General features: G+C 37.1%; 3 protein-coding genes, 1 long non-coding RNA gene and 1 other non-coding gene across 5 annotated transcripts; all 5 read right to left on the minus strand.

Moving 5' to 3' along the window:
• Positions 1-272: 272 nt before the first annotated feature.
• LOC18098669 (F-actin-capping protein subunit alpha) lies at positions 273-4,772 on the minus strand. The gene is made up of 10 exons (XM_006382419.3): positions 4,512-4,772; positions 4,306-4,421; positions 3,660-3,749; positions 3,490-3,554; positions 2,516-2,677; positions 2,266-2,344; positions 1,955-2,032; positions 1,045-1,119; positions 934-969; positions 273-642 (listed from the first exon to the last, which is right to left on the minus strand). Exons 1-10 carry the CDS (start codon positions 4,612-4,614, stop codon positions 535-537), a joined length of 912 nt encoding a protein of 303 aa, XP_006382481.1. The 5' UTR covers positions 4,615-4,772; the 3' UTR covers positions 273-534.
• Positions 4,773-5,375: 603 nt separating this feature from the next.
• On the minus strand, positions 5,376-9,025 carry LOC18098670 (uncharacterized). Its single transcript, XM_006382420.3, has 7 exons — positions 8,590-9,025; positions 8,206-8,324; positions 8,035-8,100; positions 7,678-7,875; positions 6,938-7,056; positions 6,507-6,612; positions 5,376-6,046 (listed from the first exon to the last, which is right to left on the minus strand). The coding sequence occupies exons 1-7, from the start codon at positions 8,828-8,830 to the stop codon at positions 5,507-5,509; spliced, it is 1,389 nt and encodes a 462-aa protein (XP_006382482.1). The 5' UTR covers positions 8,831-9,025; the 3' UTR covers positions 5,376-5,506.
• An 822-nt stretch (positions 9,026-9,847) lies between these two features.
• Positions 9,848-10,043, minus strand: LOC112327726 (U2 spliceosomal RNA). Its single transcript, XR_002982146.1, has one exon. It is a non-coding gene; the product is annotated as a U2 spliceosomal RNA (small nuclear RNA).
• Positions 10,044-10,410: 367 nt separating this feature from the next.
• Positions 10,411-14,811, minus strand: LOC127903923 (uncharacterized). Its single transcript, XR_008059369.1, has 3 exons — positions 13,617-14,811; positions 11,621-13,510; positions 10,411-11,459 (listed from the first exon to the last, which is right to left on the minus strand). It is a non-coding gene; the product is annotated as an uncharacterized LOC127903923 (long non-coding RNA).
• Position 14,812: 1 nt separating this feature from the next.
• On the minus strand, positions 14,813-16,510 carry LOC18098672 (ATP-dependent Clp protease proteolytic subunit-related protein 3, chloroplastic-like). Its single transcript, XM_052452920.1, has 6 exons — positions 16,445-16,510; positions 16,183-16,217; positions 16,022-16,085; positions 15,376-15,435; positions 14,983-15,088; positions 14,813-14,895 (listed from the first exon to the last, which is right to left on the minus strand). Exons 1-6 carry the CDS (start codon positions 16,508-16,510, stop codon positions 14,813-14,815), a joined length of 414 nt encoding a protein of 137 aa, XP_052308880.1.
• Positions 16,511-17,755: the final 1,245 nt, after the last annotated feature.

A 17,755-nucleotide genomic window follows, 5' to 3' on the forward strand; every position in this document is an offset into this window, starting at 1 on the left:
CACCTTCACTGTCAAGTCTGATTTACACCATGAAAAGCGATACAGCGGGAACGGATGCATGCGCTGATAAATGATTTCCACTGTGGCTGGCGAACTGGCACATCCACAAGAACCGCCATCTCTAGCATCTTAGATGCCCACCCAGCTGGTTTCAGTCATTGATTCCCCATTTCATAGTGACTCTTCTATTAAATAATTTGGCATGATTTTCCATTTCCAACAGCACATGAAATTAGAAACTTGCCAAGAATTTTCACAGCACGTCACAAGAATGATCATTAACAAGAGTACTCTATACAAAACTTGTATCAATTGTACAGTAATACACACCAAAAATGAGAAGATCTCTAACAGCGGAGATCGCGTGTTCAAACCCGGTGAAATAACTATCATCAAGATATCAAACAACCCTCAAAAGAAAACATAGGCTCAAGATTAAAAAAAAATTAAAAAAATGGAATGGTATATTGGGATCTCACTATCTCGGCTTTACAGATCAAGTAATGCTGGTGTACACTTCTGGCATGGTATTAGTCACTTGTCAATTCCAAGTTCCTTCTGGATATCTCTTGTCAGGCTAAATTGTAGAGTATTATGCCATGGAAATAAGGTGCGAGTAACTGGAAGTTTTCTTCGCAGATCCTGCAGCACGTCAAAAGGAAATGATTATGTCTACAGTTTAGGAGGCATAATAATAACAATGAAAGAAGACATACAGTTGGGGAAGGGAATGATTATGTGTACCACCACCACAGATTTCCTACTAAACCATTGTATTTCACAAAAAGGAAAAGCAATATGCCTTGGGTTCAGTAACTAGAGAGTACGTCTTCTACAGTGAAGTCCAACACAGAACAAAAAGCCAAACAAAATTCTCTTCACTAGATGCGGAAAAAACAAAATTTTGAACGAGTATAATCTAGCAAAGAATACCTTGAATGTGGTATCTGGCAAATTTGAATAGGACGCCTGTCAAATAATGATGGTCAATAATGAAGCCTTAAAATCCAAGCATTTAAATGAAAAAGGAGATGCAATGAAAACCTCAAGAGATTCCAGGTACTGTGCCTCATGATGGCGAATAATGTTGGCTATGGAAATAGCACAATCATCGGGGGCCTGAAACAAAAGATTATTAAGGATCAACCATTTTTTTCTTCTATTCATCAGCAAGTGAAGAACATACACTTGAGATATTCATGATGACGAGAACAAGCAGGTGCTCCACTCCCTTAATATGATTCTAATATACAATCTAACTACTAGAACTGTGCTTGAAGTAATACTATAGGAACTCGTTATTTCACAGCTGCTAGGTGTATTCTAGTGAGAATTTTTTTAACCACTTCAGTAGAAAGCTGCAAAAAACAGAGAGCATGCTCCGACGTCTGAAGAGTGAAGATCACTAGAAAATGCTCGATCATTCTACTAATCTTTAACGCTTGGAAGAAGGCATAAGGTGGGCTTAAAGGCTGGACTTCTGAAGCCAAGCGCTGGTTTTATCCTGGAATATTTGCAATAGAATCTGGGAAGTGGCAAGTGTTGCTTTCAAGGTCACTCAATACAAACAACCAGACTGGATGCACAAGTCACCCAAATAATCAAAGTTCCTCATGCCAACCCAAGTAAATCTAACCAGTAAGTTCTTGGTGTAATGTCCCAGCCTTACACCTTACATGCCTTCTCATTTAAGTAATTGGTCAACTGCTGCATTGTTCTGATTACCAGATCAAGGTTCCAATTGAGTGGTGTCATGTGAAGGAGAATATAGAGATGGTCTTGCCCTTCAGGATGTAGTAGCTACTCTCCAGACTCAATATGTGCAACCTTGAGATTGCATGCTCAAGACTTTGCACCAAGCAATGCCCTACCAACCTTATGTCTTGAAAGAAAGAAGTTGTATTTTCATGATGAAGAAATTCCAAGCTAAAAGACTTGCAGATATTGTAATAACCTGAAAGATTGTTGCATCTTTGCATTCATGTTTTGCATCCAGCTGAACATTTCCCTCTTCAAAATAATGGGCACCCACCTGAAATAGGAAAACCAACTTAGCGCTACCCCACTCAAACTATCTCCGTCTTTATTTTCAAGACCTTCCTAAACTTCGATGGACCTCAAATTTTCACCCAAGATAAAGCAGTATGCCATTAGACCCCACGTAAAAATATAGGGAAAAAGAAACAGCTTATACTTGCATTTTCTTATAAGTATGCATTCCGACTTTCATATAACAGCCTACAGAAGTCAATTTTTTTATCATACCTGTAATTCACCTCTTACTTCTAGCATTTGTACATCTTCCTTGAACTCTATGTTCCACAGTGATCGCCAACTTCCATTGCTGTAAGATATGCGAAAGAACATTAACAAATGACAGGCAATCATAAAATGTAGATGCTACTGCTTGGAAGTGACTTGGTATGTGCAGCTACAAGCAAGTGATGGGACATCGTAAACATGTCCTAGATGAAGCATCCAATAAAAACCAAAAAGTGATAAGAATTCCACGCACCAGAAATTCTGTGGGCTATTTCTAACAGCAGAAATGACCACTACAAGCTCAAAATTAGATCCCGGCCCCTCCACATCCTTCCCTTTAACACAGTAGACAGAACATATACCTTTTGGATAAGCTTCTGCAACATATTTGAGTATTTCGGCATCCAGGGCACAACTAACAGAGAACAGAATAGCATTGGTGATGCAAGAATGTGTAGAATACTGCAAAAGAAACAGAAGAAAAGAACTACTCTTGGTGTGTTCTGAGCCATAATTCTAGTCATGAACTACCAAATTGCACACAATTCTTTTGGCATTTAGATGTATATACAAGGAGAAATTACAAATTAATCCTATGACTCACAATCCAAACTCAACCAAACATGCACAGAAGAAAAGATAATTTATGCAGAAAACTGTACTAGAGATACAATTATTCCAAACTCCAAAAACAAACAAAAAGGACTCTATATAAATGAAAGAGGAGCATAAAAAACAACAAAGAGAGATTTGGATATAACTCAAAAGCTCAGTCCTCAAAAAGCATTTAGCTCATTCATTCATAAGCATCACTGAATGTAGTAACAGATTAAGGGTACAGGATAATTTGACGACTACTGGCTCAAGCACTTAAGCGTTCCAAACATTAAATGATAAAAGCATAAAGCAGGACTAGTTCATATCCCATCAAAAGTACCTCTCTAAGTCTACCCTTCATTATACAAAGAATTCTAACCTCTAAAAGATCCTGGTCACACTATCAATCCAGCACAATGTAACAGGAAAAGAGAGTAATAGAAAATTGCAGCCTCGAAAGCTGAAACTTTAAAAATTGAAACATAGGCAGGGAATAACTAAGAAAATGTCGTTTACCTTGAAGATTTAAAATCAAGCTTTTAAAGATCTAGCATTGATGCACTAATGACTAAAAGAGCATCTAGATGATCAAAATCATATAGTAATAACCATGAAAATTAGAGAGCGTACCGAAATTCTTCAATATATGGTGATGAAAGTTCCTCATCAGCTGTGGGCCTCATGTCTGTACAAACCTGAACGAATTTAGCACATCATTATATAATAAATGGACTACCAAACACATCAGAAAAAAGACAGCAGACAAAAAATATGTGCTTCAACATTTTTAGATAACCCACTTGCTTAACATGGTCAACTATCGCAACCTGTGCAGTCCTAGGATCAAGAAACTCATTCTCGTCAAGCTCATTATATGATGTAACCAACACCTGTAAACACAATTTAAAAAACATGAGACAGAAAATAACTACCATAACTAACTGAATACAAATAAAACACATCTAGAATCACAATTAAACCCTAAAATACAGTCTAAAACCAAATAATTTCAAAGTTTAATCCTCCAAATAGATAAACAAGTCTCTGCCACACAACGTAACATGTAATATAGCTAATGAGCCCTCCAAATTTTAAAACAGTAATTAGCAACAAAATATCCAAATGTAAGCTAAATGAAACCTCTAATTACATATTAAGCTCAAAATCAGCAAGTTAAAACCTAGCAAATCTATGATAAATAAAAAAGAAATTAGCACAAAATCAAAGTGATAGCAAAATAAGGAAAGAAAAATAAATACAAAGCTTCTATTTCTTCATCTATTAGGTAATTGAAGGCAAATCAAGTAATTAATTAAAAATCATAAAATTCAATCAACAAAATTAACAGCCTAAAAAGGAACAAAAATCTCTAATACACTATAATTTAATTAAAACACACACATTACACTGCAATAAAGCAAAATAAAATAAAATGGAGAGACTTACTTCTCCGCTTCGATCAGGTAATTCAAGGCAAATGAAGTGAGATTTATTGTAAAGAGGAAATGCCTCTAATGCAGCTTCATTATACGCTTTCTCGTCATTCAATACCGACCTCAAATCTGCGAAAAACAAAATCTTAATAAACACGCAGCAGAGAAGGCTACAGAAATTAGAAAACAAAACGGAGACGCAATGCAAATATGAGAGACCTTTCGCGATGTATTGGATTTCACCGGCGGGAGAGTTGAGGAGAAACCATTTAGCGATCTCTCTCTTTCGCTTCTCGTTTAATTCGCAGTCCTCTTCTGCCATTTTTTGGCCCTGTCTTCTTTTGTTTCCCTTGTTTTTTTAAATGAATTGGAGAGAGGAGGGGAGAGGAGGGAGGGTTGTGTGTGATCTGGAAAAGGCGAGAGGGAAATGATTTTTGGATCAGTGGGGTCGGGATATTTTTTAATGTGATCGTGACCGTTCAATTGTAATATTACCTTATTGCCGTTGTAACTTGTAAATGCCTCGGTTTTAAGGTACGGCATGGAGATAGATTCTTCTATAAAAGGACGAAAGAGACACTGTAACCGATTGTGTAACATTAATTAAACGGTGTAGTTGTTTGCAAAGCTGGCGTGTTTGGAACCACAACATGAGTTGACCTGATCAGATGAAATTATAATAATAATTATAATTTAAAGTATTTTTTATTTAAAAATATATTAAAATTATTTTTTATTTTTTAAAAATTATTTTTATCATTAATACATTAAAATTATCTAAAAACATAAAAAATTTAATTTTAAATAAAAAAAAAAAAATTTTAAAAAAAAAACTCCAAAAAACACAGACGGACAACCATGCTTGTTTTTTTAAAAAATTAATACCTTTTCAATTAATTTTCAATAATTTTTACATCCTGATAATAAAAATATCAAAAATCACCTAGGAAAATTAGAAGAAAAAAAAATTCCCAACAACAATATTTTAAAACAGATAGCATGACATCCGTTATTTCGAAATATCACATTACTTCGAATTAAAATCACATTACTGTTTTTTTATTTTTTTTGCCTTGAAATTCATTTTTCATTTCTTGAAACAAGAGCTTATCATTACAGATTAAGGTATTACATTGACAGTTGATGTTGAATTTTGTTAAAGTTCTATTTATAGCGACCAAATCAGTATTGCATCAAAATCTACCAGAGTATTACTAGCAGGCGTTCCATTGCCCCAGTAAGTTAGCTTCCAAAAACTGTTTCCATGCCCTCACTGGGCCTACATCTCTAATACTAGCAGTATGTTCCCTTGCCCTAAAGTTCATGAACAGGCCTCTGGCTGCAAAACCCAGTAGCTCAGTTGAGTCCATGTAGCCACGCATCCTTGAAATGATTATACTGTCATAAGAGAATCCAATCCTGAAGTACCGACCCGAAGAAAGGAGCTCCTGTGAAGGTCGGGGTTCACATGGTAAATCTCTTTCTTCGGTGGACACATGGCTTCCCGCGCCAAATGAACCCCAGTCAACCTGCTGCAACATATCAGCTGCCCTCTCTGTGATTCCAGCAGCAGCTTGTTGAAACTCGACTGATTGTTCCAATGCTAATTTTTCAACTTGGACTTTTAGTTGTTGCAATCGCTGGCCAATTCTTGAAGACACGGCATCATACATTTTTCCTCTTGATATGTTTTCAACACCTTCCGCATCAAGTATATCGTCAAAATGGATTGGATCACCAAGAAGCACTGTCACCTGCATGTTCCATGGACATCAATTGAGAAAGAACAATAATGAGCGCGATACAAGTATAAAATAACTAAACAAATTAGAACAGGAAACCCAAGCTATGGAAAGGTCACAGCCTATAAAAGGTACACGGGAAGTTACAAACAAATGCATTATTAATTTTGAAGGTGTGTGATGTGTACATGGACATGTCAGTCAAATTCCAAGCTGCTGTTGACTTAAAAGAATCTTTAGTTTGCAGAGTCCTGTTCTGAGAATTAATCAGAAAGGAAGTAGAAGTTGCAAAGACTATGCATACGAATACATCTGCATTTATACACTCTTGAAGGAAGTGAACGAAAAGGAAGCTTCAACTATCCCAGTAGCTTATTAGAAGAAAATCAGATATTGTAAATGCTTAAGCGAATAATTAGAAACAGTAGGAACATCTTATATTTACCAGAACAAAAACAATCACACCACGTACCCTCTTTCCAATCCTTGGGAGAGTTGCTCCTATGGGCATGATCTCTTGCATCCCAGTGTGTACAAATGGGATGACCAAAGGGACAGTGTCAGCATCAAGGATCAACCTGTTAAAGCATGAAATCAGCTATTTCAAACAGCACAGCCAATCAAAAAACACAAATGTTTTGATGCATATACGCACATATCCTAAAAATCATCTTGCTAGTCAAGGCTTGGAAAAACTCAATGCAAAACAAATTGAGAGGATAGGATAAGAGAAGTGAAGGGTATAAAGCATCCTCTTCAATTCCCTTCCCCTGCTAAAAGACCATTTCATCTTTTCCTCAAGTTCTTGTTTATCAAAATTATAAAAGTGGATCCTCTTCCATGCCTTCCACACAACTAAAACAAAACCCAAAAAGATTTAAATGGTACGGAAGGCACTCTTACCTCCCCACACCTCTCTTTGAAGAACCCATGGTTTTTCCACCATCCCGAGAACGACTACCTTCCGGGAATATGTGAACCCAACTACCACTGTTCAACTTTGCGATAGCCATGTCCATGCCCTACAGCAAGATGATAAGAATAGCATATTAGAGGGGGAAAAATACTTTGAAAACAAACATGCAAAAAGACTAGACATGCAGGGTGTGAAACTGACGAGTCAAAATAGTCATCAACCTCCAAGCAAGTCCTCTTATAATCAAACTTTCCTTTTATTTTTTTGATAAGCCATTTTTAACAGCCTCAAAACCAAATAATAGAAACTTCAGCTTAAGGTAAAATAGCCATTGACATCACTAACTATGAGGACTGAACAGCAATGCAGCAAAGCTGTCAAACATCAGAATTAGGCTCCACAGCACAATAATGCGAATTAAACAAAAAGTTGGCAAGAGACAGGGATGCGGAAGAGGAGAAGACTTATTATCTTGGATGGCACCTATTATCTTATAATCTAATTTGGTCAAAATAACACAGAAGGAGCAAAAACACTAAAGCAGCAAGCAAAAGATCCAATGCTTAAAATCACTCAGACAAGTTGCATCAAGCAGAGATACTACATGCTTAGACAGCTAGCTCAATAACATGTCAGGTATTCAACAACAGATCATCAAGTACTTCTAACACCCCATTTAAACCAATACATCACTTGACAAACAAAAAGAAACACTTTAAAAGCTCACCTTCTGATAAATCCCTTCACCACGAGCAACTGGCAATACTTTGACAGATTGGAAAAATGCAGAACTCACAGGATTCTTAAAACAGCGATCAGAAGCACAAAGCGTCCATCTCAAGTTCTGAGCATCCATCAATACACTGGGAGGAAGCAGTGAAGCAATAATAAACGGGTCATCCACTGAAGCAACATGATTGCTCACCTGCAACAGACCATTATCCTCAACAATTACCTCATCACCACAAACCCAAAACAATTCCTCAAAATAAATCCCAAAACTGCAAAGAGTAAGCCAATAGAAAAACAAAAAACACAAGCATTATTGTTCCAAAGCCCACAAAGTAGAACGACCAAACTATACCGTTAAAAGAGGCTTGTTCTTGGGTCTATGCAGCAATGCATCATGTAATTTCTCCACACCATAAACCTGCGATACCCCAAAATCCCAAATTAGTAATTCTCGCAGAACCTCAGTCCTCAAAGCCAAAGATTACAAAAACAGTTCAGTCACGAACAAAGCAATTCCTCCTACCTGAACACGATTAAGTCCGTGCATAAACACATGACACATGTTTCCAAGCAGAGGCACAGCCACTGACTGAACCATTCGTATAATAACCGATTCTTCATCAGCATTAAAGTCCTTGCTGACTGCACCCACAGAATTCAGAGGTAATTCAGTAAATACGCGTCAATCTATGGGCGAATGTTGGTAATTAAGTATGTATATGCACGTACATAAAATACAAACATCCATCTCATGTATGTACGTATTTTGTTTCTTTATGGATGCATATAATGTAACAACGACACGTGTCAATGTGTATGTATGTATGCATGTGAAGAGTTTAAATATACGGTGAGGTGCATGTATGGATGTATGGATGGATAAATGAAGTAGTGGAAAGAAGGTGACCTCGTTTGCGATAGAAAGCGGAGTGGGAGTGGAGAGAATCTCGCCGAAAATCACGGAAATGGTTGAGCCACCGTTGGACGGTGGAGGAGAAGTAACCATCGGACGCGGCGGAGAAAATATGAGGACGGCGGCGATGACGATCAACCACCACTCTAAAGCGGTCTCGCAGACGGAGCTGTAGTGCTTTAGCTTTGCTCTTCCATAGATCTCCTCTTCCTAGCTCTATCCTCTGCACTGCCATTTTCACTTCATAAAGAGAGATCTCTTGCTCTTTTATTGTTTTGAGAAATAAATTTTTATTTTTATTTTGAAAGCAGAAGCGTGAGTGTAGAGAAGGAAGGGTTTGAGTTGATTAGTATTGGAGGTGAGACTTTGGGGGTTGGTTCTAACGAACGCATAAGGGAGGTTGTGCGTAGGTTAAGAGATGGCTTTTGGGTTTGGACGGTCAAGCCATGGGTTTTAAAACTGATCCTGACTTGTTTTAAATCCAAGTTAATTTATTTTTTTAATTTCATAAAAAAAATAAAATGATTTATAATCAGGTTATGGATAAACTTGACTTTTTAATTGGATTATATCAGTTTAATTTTTTATTTTTGTTAAAACTCTATATGATAAAAATCTAGATCATGGATCAACCAACCTATCTTGTCGAGGTTGCTTGATCCAACCCCCTTGTCATGTCATGTGGATCAATTTATCTAGTCGAGTTGAGATTTTATGGTATTGAAGGTCGTGTTTGGGTCCATGATGAAACGTGGCATGGAATTGAGGGACCAGGTTCCTGATATTTTGAGTCACAATTTTTTATTGATGAGCTCGTGTAAATTCAGAACAATAAGAAAAAAAGAATGGGTCGTTTCAATTTTAAGATGATTTTGGCTTCTGAACCAATTTCCTTCCAAGTAATTCACATCCATGTATTTAAATTTGGATTTTTATTCTTTAAAACTACATATATAAAACTTAAATCTAAATTAAATTATATAATGTTTTTTTTATTAATACTAGAAATAGACTCAAAATTCAATAAATACTTGTTCTTTCGTTGAAACCTAAATTAGTATTTAAAAGGACATTTATTATAACTCACAAAAATAAATAAAATAAAAAATATTTCTCGGAAATACATTTTGAATATTTAAAAATTATATCTAACAAATATTTTAATATGCAATAATACTCTGATAAATTATAAACATCGAGATATAGTAACATATCTTACTGGGACCATATTAAAAATTTAAGACTAGAACTGGAGGGGTGCGCCAGGCCGACGCTATAGTGCAACGCGAAGGCGACGCCCGAGAGCCCCAGTAGCAAGCTACTGTGATGGACCCTCCCCCTTAAAAAATTAATTTAATATCGTGTGGGCCATTGGCCCACGTATCAGATATTAAACTGATAAGAACAGATACTACACTTGATCTTAGCCAAAAGGCCGAGAAAGGTATGAATTGCTAAGGAGCCCGCTTCGCGTTTTATAGTCTACTTCCATACGTGATGTTTCATTGCTTACCGATGTGGGATTATAAAACATCAAAACACAACAGGATGTGAAGGCACTGGTTTCTCAAAATCAAAAACCAAGGACGGGTGTGCTTTGCTTTGGCATAGATTCCATGGTGGGTCATCTGCTCACTGCAGTTGCTAGGACTCCGGGAAGAGGATGCTGCCAGTCCTAGGGTGAAATAGGTTGGAGAAGCTCATGGTGGGACAGGAAAAACTCTAATGGTTCCTAGGGTTCTTGGTTAGTGATGATACATGTTTAGCATAACTCAATAATAATGAAATTTTGTTGATGTTCATCGTTGGGCATGATGGAGGTCATTTCCACTGTTGGTGGAGAGTTACAACCATTGAGATATGAGACATTCTTTCTTGCATAGATAGTGTGTGTGCTGGCTCCTTGGCTCCTTCTGTAAATTGCGGGTTGTCTTTTGCATCCTTTTGTCACTGACTAAAACTAGAGAGGAGAATCATCACTTCCATAGAAGCAAATACAAAGCTTTTAAGACTAGCTAGAGTACCCTTGTTACGCTTTGGGTATTTGAACTGGATCTTGATTTACTTTTCAACGCACGAGAAGAAAGAGCCGACATTGTGGAAGCATTTTCGGTTTTCCATTATTATGAAACTTTTTAATTAAAAATTGAAAAATATTCTCAATACTTGAGAAAAATAAATTGAAAAATATATGAATTATAAGAGTTGTTAATGTTAACTATGGATTAAACCGGAAAACTTGATCTTCTTTCTTCTTCATGGGGATGATGAGTTGATAATTAAGTTCTTCTGGAATTTTATTATTGATAATTTTCGTCCTATCTTGATTTCCTTTGTTCCAGACATGAATGCTCTCTAATACACAATTAGCAAACCCTGACACCTGAATAAATAGAAGTGAACTTTGTTGCTAGAAAATATGTTTTCAAATCTCCTACATAAATATAATCCTATTCATACACCAACAATACACACTGATAAAACTTGTGCCATGGAGATGCTGATAGCAAAATTTATCTGCAATAAGTACTTGGAAGAAGTTTCTATCACATTCATGTAAAACCAATGTAGAAGTTCGTCTTCGTGCATCCTAGTCATCAGAGGGTCGAGTTGTAATAGAATTTGAGCTGTGAGCATAGCTAATAAATGAACATGTACAGTTTTAGATGTGTAAAACCCCGCTACTAAGGTAATTGATATAAGATTGCATCTAGATTTGATTTCCATGTCAGCGCCAGAAACTTTGAGCATTGGGCACCGTGTTTAGGGATTCATGAGTCTTGATGTCTGCAAGAATCTCAAGCATTTGTTGATAATCACATTTTGGGGGCTCCTCGCAATATCTGCCACTGGAAAAAGAGCACCTACACCTTGCACAAGCATTGGTGAGGTATGTATAGCCGAATTGGCCCAGAAAGCAACCGCATGTGATGATGTTATTTGAGAAACAAAAATAATGAAGTGCATGAAAACACGTAGTAGTATCTGACGGTGTCAGAAAACAAAGAGAGCAAGTGCTGCCTACCTTAAGCAGGACTTCAGTTTTCAGCATATGAAAATCTGATAGTTAGGAACTGGTACTTCAACATTCAAGTAGTTTACATCAACCACAACATGGCCTAAGTCATCAGCCAAGGAGAAATATGTGTCAATAATCCTACTAAAACTTGTTTCAGCAACAGAAAGCAGTGACATTTGAATTTTGCAATCTGTGAGATACAAGAAAGGAAAATGAAGCTCAAACCTTCATATATGGTCCTCGCAAAATTTACATATTCAGGTATAAGATCTCTGTATATGATTCCATCAGGACGGGCATCCAGCACAACGAGGGTTCTTGTCAAATCAATATCAAACTGCATTACGCAATACTTATGGCATGAGACCTGGCTATTCCACTTGATTATGATAGTGTTTGCTTAGATAGTTACAAGAAAAGACACAAGAATAGATAACATTCTGTGGCACTCTCAGAGATATTATGTTTGATAAATCAAAGAAAACCAAAAACTTCATATGTTCCCAAAGGAATAATAAACATGGAGCGAATTCCAGCCACATGTTCTACTCCCTATGTTGCGTGTTCAGACTTCATATGACTGAAAGGATTAACTTTTATGCTATTCACAACAATATTATTTTGTTCTCAGTATTTTATGCAGGCTACAACTTCAGTATCATAAATCACACCCTACTTTTCACGAGTTCCACTGATTGAAAATGTTGAAGACAAGAAATAGCAGAGCTCGAGAGGTAGGATTACTGTTTATGCTTCTGGATCCAGAACCCTATCTGTCACAGTAATAGAACATAGCAACTTGATACTCTTTGATTTGAGAAATGTACCTGGTGCCACCCAAGCTTTAATGGAACTGCTTGGCAAAGGAGCCAGCCAGAGAATGTTTCGCAAATTCCTAGAATCATAAGCGACAGTAGAACCTGAGAGGGAAAAAAGACGTTAGCACAAGCACTAACAGATTTGAAAACCTCACAACATCTTGTTTCTCTTTCTTTGATCATTTTCTTCACCAGGTGCAAGTTAAAAAGTCGACAAAGAAAAAAAAACACTATTCAAAACTAAGAACAAAGGAAATGAAGGGATGAAAAATTGTTATTCTGAGTTGGTTATATTTAATACAGTACATTTAGAAATTAAGGGGCTGAAGTTGTTATTCCTAGCAAGTAACAGCCAGTGGACTTTTTTCCATGCAAGTTTTACCAGTTTACCTGTTTGACAATATCCCATGTTGTATGGAAATATTTCTTTATCATATGCTGGGTATTCTCTGGCATGGAACCTGCAAAATGATTAAGGAAAGGTTAATAAAACAAGCAGCAAGTCGTTGGGAAAAAAAAACCCTCTTTTTTTCACAGAGTTTGATGCCCATCCATTGACGAAAGACTACAGCTATCTTATTGAACTATTTGCACTTCCTTTACCAATTGATAAACACGCGAGTACAGTTCAGTCTCTAAATGATTCGTACATGGATACATATCTGTCTGCCGCAAATAAACAAGTCTATATGGGTGTTCAAGGCCTCATGCATTGATGAACAACACCAGCTCATGCCTTCAAGATGAGAAAACCATCAACTATGTGATTGTATAACATCTTCATCACTAATTTTTTGTCAAGTTTAACCACACAATCATAGTTTCCAATGTCTAGTAGCAAAGCCACATCATCCCCAAGGGCACTAATGCAAACTAAATGTCACACAAGAATCCATCTAAAAAACAAATTGTAATCTCTACCACACAAAACTTATAATATACCGAGTCGTCTTGTTTCAGCAGCAATGAAAACATGACCATGAAACAGGTCAAATCCATTCAAAGACACATCAAACCCAGCGGATGGTCCTCGAGCAACAATAAGCTCAAACAAAAAATCAAGAAAAGAATTCAACTCCTGCAATTTAACAACAAAATGATAGTAATTAACATAAAAGCTAAGAAATTTTAAAAAAAAAACTAAAAAGCAAAGAACCCCTTTTAAGATGGATACAAAATCTCACTTATGAACCGTCTTCCATGTGGTGTTCTAGTAAGCTCACATTTGTTCTCTTTGCATCCTTCAACATCAGGTAACTATATATAACAATGTGTTCCTTGTAGCAATGATCATGAGAAATAAGACAATCTAATGTCTAATATCTGAACCTCTAACCATGAGATGAAGCAATGGGTTGTTGTGCATGGGCGAGATAGATGTCATTGTATCTAGGGTATGTCTTGAACAACCTTTCGATCTAAAACAATTGTAAAATGACAAAATCTAGTTTGATTAGCTTAACAAAGAAACTGAAAAGGTTGCTTGAAAAGTTAATGGAGGAGAAACACAAAATACAATCTAGCATGATAGATTGAATCTTGAGATGATCGATAAAATTGTACAGAATTTCTATGTTGCTTGTGATAGGTAACTATTTTTGTTCATATTCGATGCTTTTCTACCCTCTAAATACGTTCTTCAACACCGATTTTACAGAGGTGAGATGCTTGGTGCATCCAAGATTGGCTCGTGCACCATGACAAAGCATTATCGGTTGTTCTAAAGGGCTAGGCAATTCTTTCTTTCTGTGGAGGAACTGGCATTCCCCGACCCACCTCTCTTCTCCTTCAAGGGAAGAAGGAATGATGGCACTAGAAGGGCTCTACAACTTTAATGCCAGCTGATTTGTCCCAGTCCTCTGGGGGCATAACATCTGCCATTATCTTTTCCTGACCTTGCCAAAGAATCTGGAGACAGTAGTGGCATTGAAGAGATAAGTCAACCTGCTAGAACATCCATTTGAGCCGAACAAAACACCCCGGTGTAAAGAGAGAGAGTGTGTGCTTGGCCAGAAGTTCTGTGAGGACGTCCTTGTTTATTACTGCCTGAAAAATAATGACAGTAGAATGGTGTTTAGAATTTGAATTACAAGAGGTGACCTCACAAAGTTCTAAAATCAGTCTTCGGAGAACAAAAGCAAAGAAATTAAGAAAAGACAACAAATCCTCATTCTTCAGATCCTAACTCGAATTACAAATCAACAATCATTAAGATGGCCCCCTATTTTGACTGCCGAAGAGAACTAGGAAAATGAGCACAGAATAGATAGAAAAGTACAGAAATTGCTTTTGGAATGTGATGGGCAGTAACATGAAATAAGAGCAAAATTGCCAAGATGAAAAATAATCATGATCCTGCCATTCAAGCTATAAAATGGGTTTAACGAACCTCTTTGGCACGGATAAGAACATCACTAGCAGGCATCAACCCCGATGAAGGAACACGAGGCTGTTGGATCACGGCTGAAACACTTAATGTCAAATAGGAGATTGAACGATAGCATAAGAACTCTCTACAATTGCAAATTCGTCAAGCCTACTCCATCATACCTTTTGCATGCGGCATCATGTGTCGTTTGCCCTTTGTTCCAGCAGCCAGTAGTAGACAAGCCTGGCCACCAGCAGCTCCTGCAGCTCCTACAGCAACTGTATGTTTCTGCACAAGCAAAAGCAACCATGTAACAACGAAAACAAAACAGAGCACAAACAAACAATCATCTAAAATCATATTACTTGAATAATAAAGAGTGTGTTTCCTGCAATGGAGCTAGCAATATCATAAAGGTATAGATGCATCCTAAAGAAAATTTGTAGCATACATGCATGCCTTCTTAAAATCACATCTCTGTAAGTGGGCATCCTACCTTTAATGCTATTGCTACTCCCCATAACTGAAAATAAGAGAGGCCATAGGCCCATAGTAATTTTAGAAGAGAACCTCACCTCATTCTTTAACTGCATCATTGAATCATGGATGGCAAAACCTTCTGTCTCCATTCCAACCTGAATGGTTAGCATACAGAAAGTGCATTAAAAAATAACAGTGGATGAAAAGATTGGGAGAGAAGCTTATAGGAATACTACCCCAAGAAGTAATTACAGAAAAGGGTGAGCAAACTTGAAAGATAAACATATATATCATTATGAATGTGCAATCTATGTCATCTAGGATTCTACGTGGGTCCTAATTTGTTTCATGATGCAGAAATACCAAACTATTGCCATGTCAAACAGCTCAAAAATTATATTATATATTACATAATTTTGTATGTTGACGAAGGATTTTCACTATACCAATAAATTAAGGCGACGGCTGCTTAGGTTTAGAGTAGATCAATTAATGAACAAGAACAGTTCAAGGTTCTTGCTTTGAATGCTTAAGTGAGGGCTAAAAAAGGTAGCATTTCCCAGGATTTCTGCCTTCTTGCAAGAAAAAGTATGGCACCCCATTTCATGAATGAGGGCCATCACAACCATTTCCCACAGGAGGCCTGCTTGAGAGACCACACTGATGCCAATTTCCCTTTCTGAAGTCAACCTTACTGCTAGATAATCAAACACTTCTGTAGAGGAACTAATCCATAAAAACCTTGCTCCCTAACACAAATGGGCACTTAGCATTAGGAAATTTGCTTGAATGAGTTTTCCCTAACCTAGGCATTAAGACTACCACATCAGACTGAAGAGTTAACTTCGTTACACAACTCATCAATGACTCCAATCAGCTAATCTGACGGTAGGATTCACAACCCCATTGACCCATTCTTGCTCTCAGCTTTACTCGCCTACATCCAAATAGATGAGCCAGAATTAATATAAGGAAATAGAAGGAGAGAGTGAGTTGTCAAGGGCAGCAAGTAGTGGCTGCCATTGCAGCACTGCTAAGAGAGAAAACGAGTGAGATTAGAAGTTAGGTAGACTGGATGATTCCTCATCCCCCATTGTTGTGTTTTTCTTGTTCTCTCACTAAATAATAAGATTGGCTTCTTCATGGATGAATGATTTGTCGAACCATCTTCAACAGGCATTGATCATGAACACCCTCGGTCCACACAACAAGTTGTGCCACTAGAAACATTGCTAAAGTACATCACTGGCAGCATTTCTTATCAAGCTACAATCATAGAGTTTAGCACGCTGTAAGGAGAGATTTCATAGTAAGCAGGTTGAATGTTTTCCTTTGAATAAAGTCTGATTTAGATTTTAACCAGGTCAACCGATAACAAATCAGCCTGTTAAATCAACCAGGTTAAATCATGTCAATTCCCACCAAAACCTAGTCTAATCCAGCTAGGTTTAGATTTACAAACAGGCTCTTGATGACATTGCTTGACAGTGTCTCGTTTCCTTTAGCTAGCTTCAAACCAATTTGGGCATGGCTTTTTCTGGCAAGCCATTGTGTAGTTTTTAGGGTCGTGGATTTCAATATTGGGTTGGGCTTTTATTTTCAATTTAGTGAAAAACAAATCAGAAAAAAGATTTCATGAGACGACGGCATCTTTATCGGCATATCAGCCTCTCCCTTTAGCTTGTCGAATCCATCAGGTCAAGGGTTTCAAAGGCTAGTGGTGTGGTGGTGGAAGCTAAATGAGTGATTAACCATTAGTTTTTCTGGTGGTTTCTTTGAGGATTCTTTTTGGCGATTCTTGATGCTAGATGTCCATTGTCCCTTCTTTTCATCTAGAAGGAACCCATTTTTATTCTGCGTGGGCAGTGAGCAAATTGCTCTCAGGAGATAAAAGTTAAGACTCCATACTCTCCATAGTTTAACGTCATCCGTCAGCGATGCATTCCCGATCATCTGTAAGCGATGCATTCCTGATCATCGATGCATTCCTGAGCTTCTTAAAATATGGTCTAATAGGATGATCCAATTGGATTTTATTTTGAATTGCTTTGATATTGATCGGCTAAATTCGAATAACCTAGACATATGAAAAGTTTAAAAAAATTAAAAATATATTTTTTAAATAAAAATAATATATTCAAAATAACTCGAGAATCAAGCCTAGAACCAGTTCATATGTTTGGTTCTGCAAGCAAGAATGTACTTGCAAGCCAAAAACATAGCAGAACTTATAGAACACCTCAATATTTTTCCAGGTGATTAGCACTTGTATCCACATGATCAAATTTATTAGTTCCCTTCACAGAAATCTGTATAAAAAGCATCTAAATCAGTACACAGAATGCTGGGTTTTCCTACATGCAGATAGCAGATCCTATGAAGGGATGGGATCTGAAGATGCTAAATAGTAAATAGACTGCCTGTATATAGAAAAGGAAGAGAAACAAAACAAGCAATGGAAGACAAGTTCAGGAA

This window comes from Populus trichocarpa, chromosome 5 (genome assembly GCF_000002775.5).
Source record: "Populus trichocarpa isolate Nisqually-1 chromosome 5, P.trichocarpa_v4.1, whole genome shotgun sequence".
In the NCBI taxonomy this organism is placed as follows: domain Eukaryota; kingdom Viridiplantae; phylum Streptophyta; class Magnoliopsida; order Malpighiales; family Salicaceae; genus Populus; species Populus trichocarpa.

Bases quoted from the DNA above. Each gene is read 5' to 3' on its own strand.
- LOC18098669 (XM_006382419.3), bottom strand. From the start codon at position 4,614: ATGGCAGAAGAGGACTGCGAATTAAACGAGAAGCGAAAGAGAGAGATC. The intron at 2,678-3,489 runs GTACGCTCTCTA...GTTCTCTGTTAG, and splicing joins CCATATATTGAAGAATTTCG to TTGTGCCCTGGATGCCGAAA. The intron at 2,033-2,265 runs GTATGATAAAAA...TTCCTATTTCAG, and splicing joins AAGTAAGAGGTGAATTACAG to GTGGGTGCCCATTATTTTGA.
- LOC18098670 (XM_006382420.3), bottom strand. From the start codon at position 8,830: ATGGCAGTGCAGAGGATAGAGCTAGGAAGAGGAGATCTATGGAAGAGC. The intron at 8,325-8,589 runs GTCACCTTCTTT...CTGTGGGTGCAG, and splicing joins CGCTTTCTATCGCAAACGAG to TCAGCAAGGACTTTAATGCT. The intron at 7,057-7,677 runs GTGAGCTTTTAA...ATCTTGCTGTAG, and splicing joins GTGAAGGGATTTATCAGAAG to GGCATGGACATGGCTATCGC.
- LOC18098672 (XM_052452920.1), bottom strand. From the start codon at position 16,510: ATGTTTCTAGTGGCACAACTTGTTGTGTGGACCGAGGGTGTTCATGAT. The intron at 16,218-16,444 runs GTTCGACAAATC...ATTTGGATGTAG, and splicing joins ATCAATGCCTGTTGAAGATG to GCGAGTAAAGCTGAGAGCAA. The intron at 14,896-14,982 runs GTATGATGGAGT...TAAGTGTTTCAG, and splicing joins CATGATGCCGCATGCAAAAG to CCGTGATCCAACAGCCTCGT.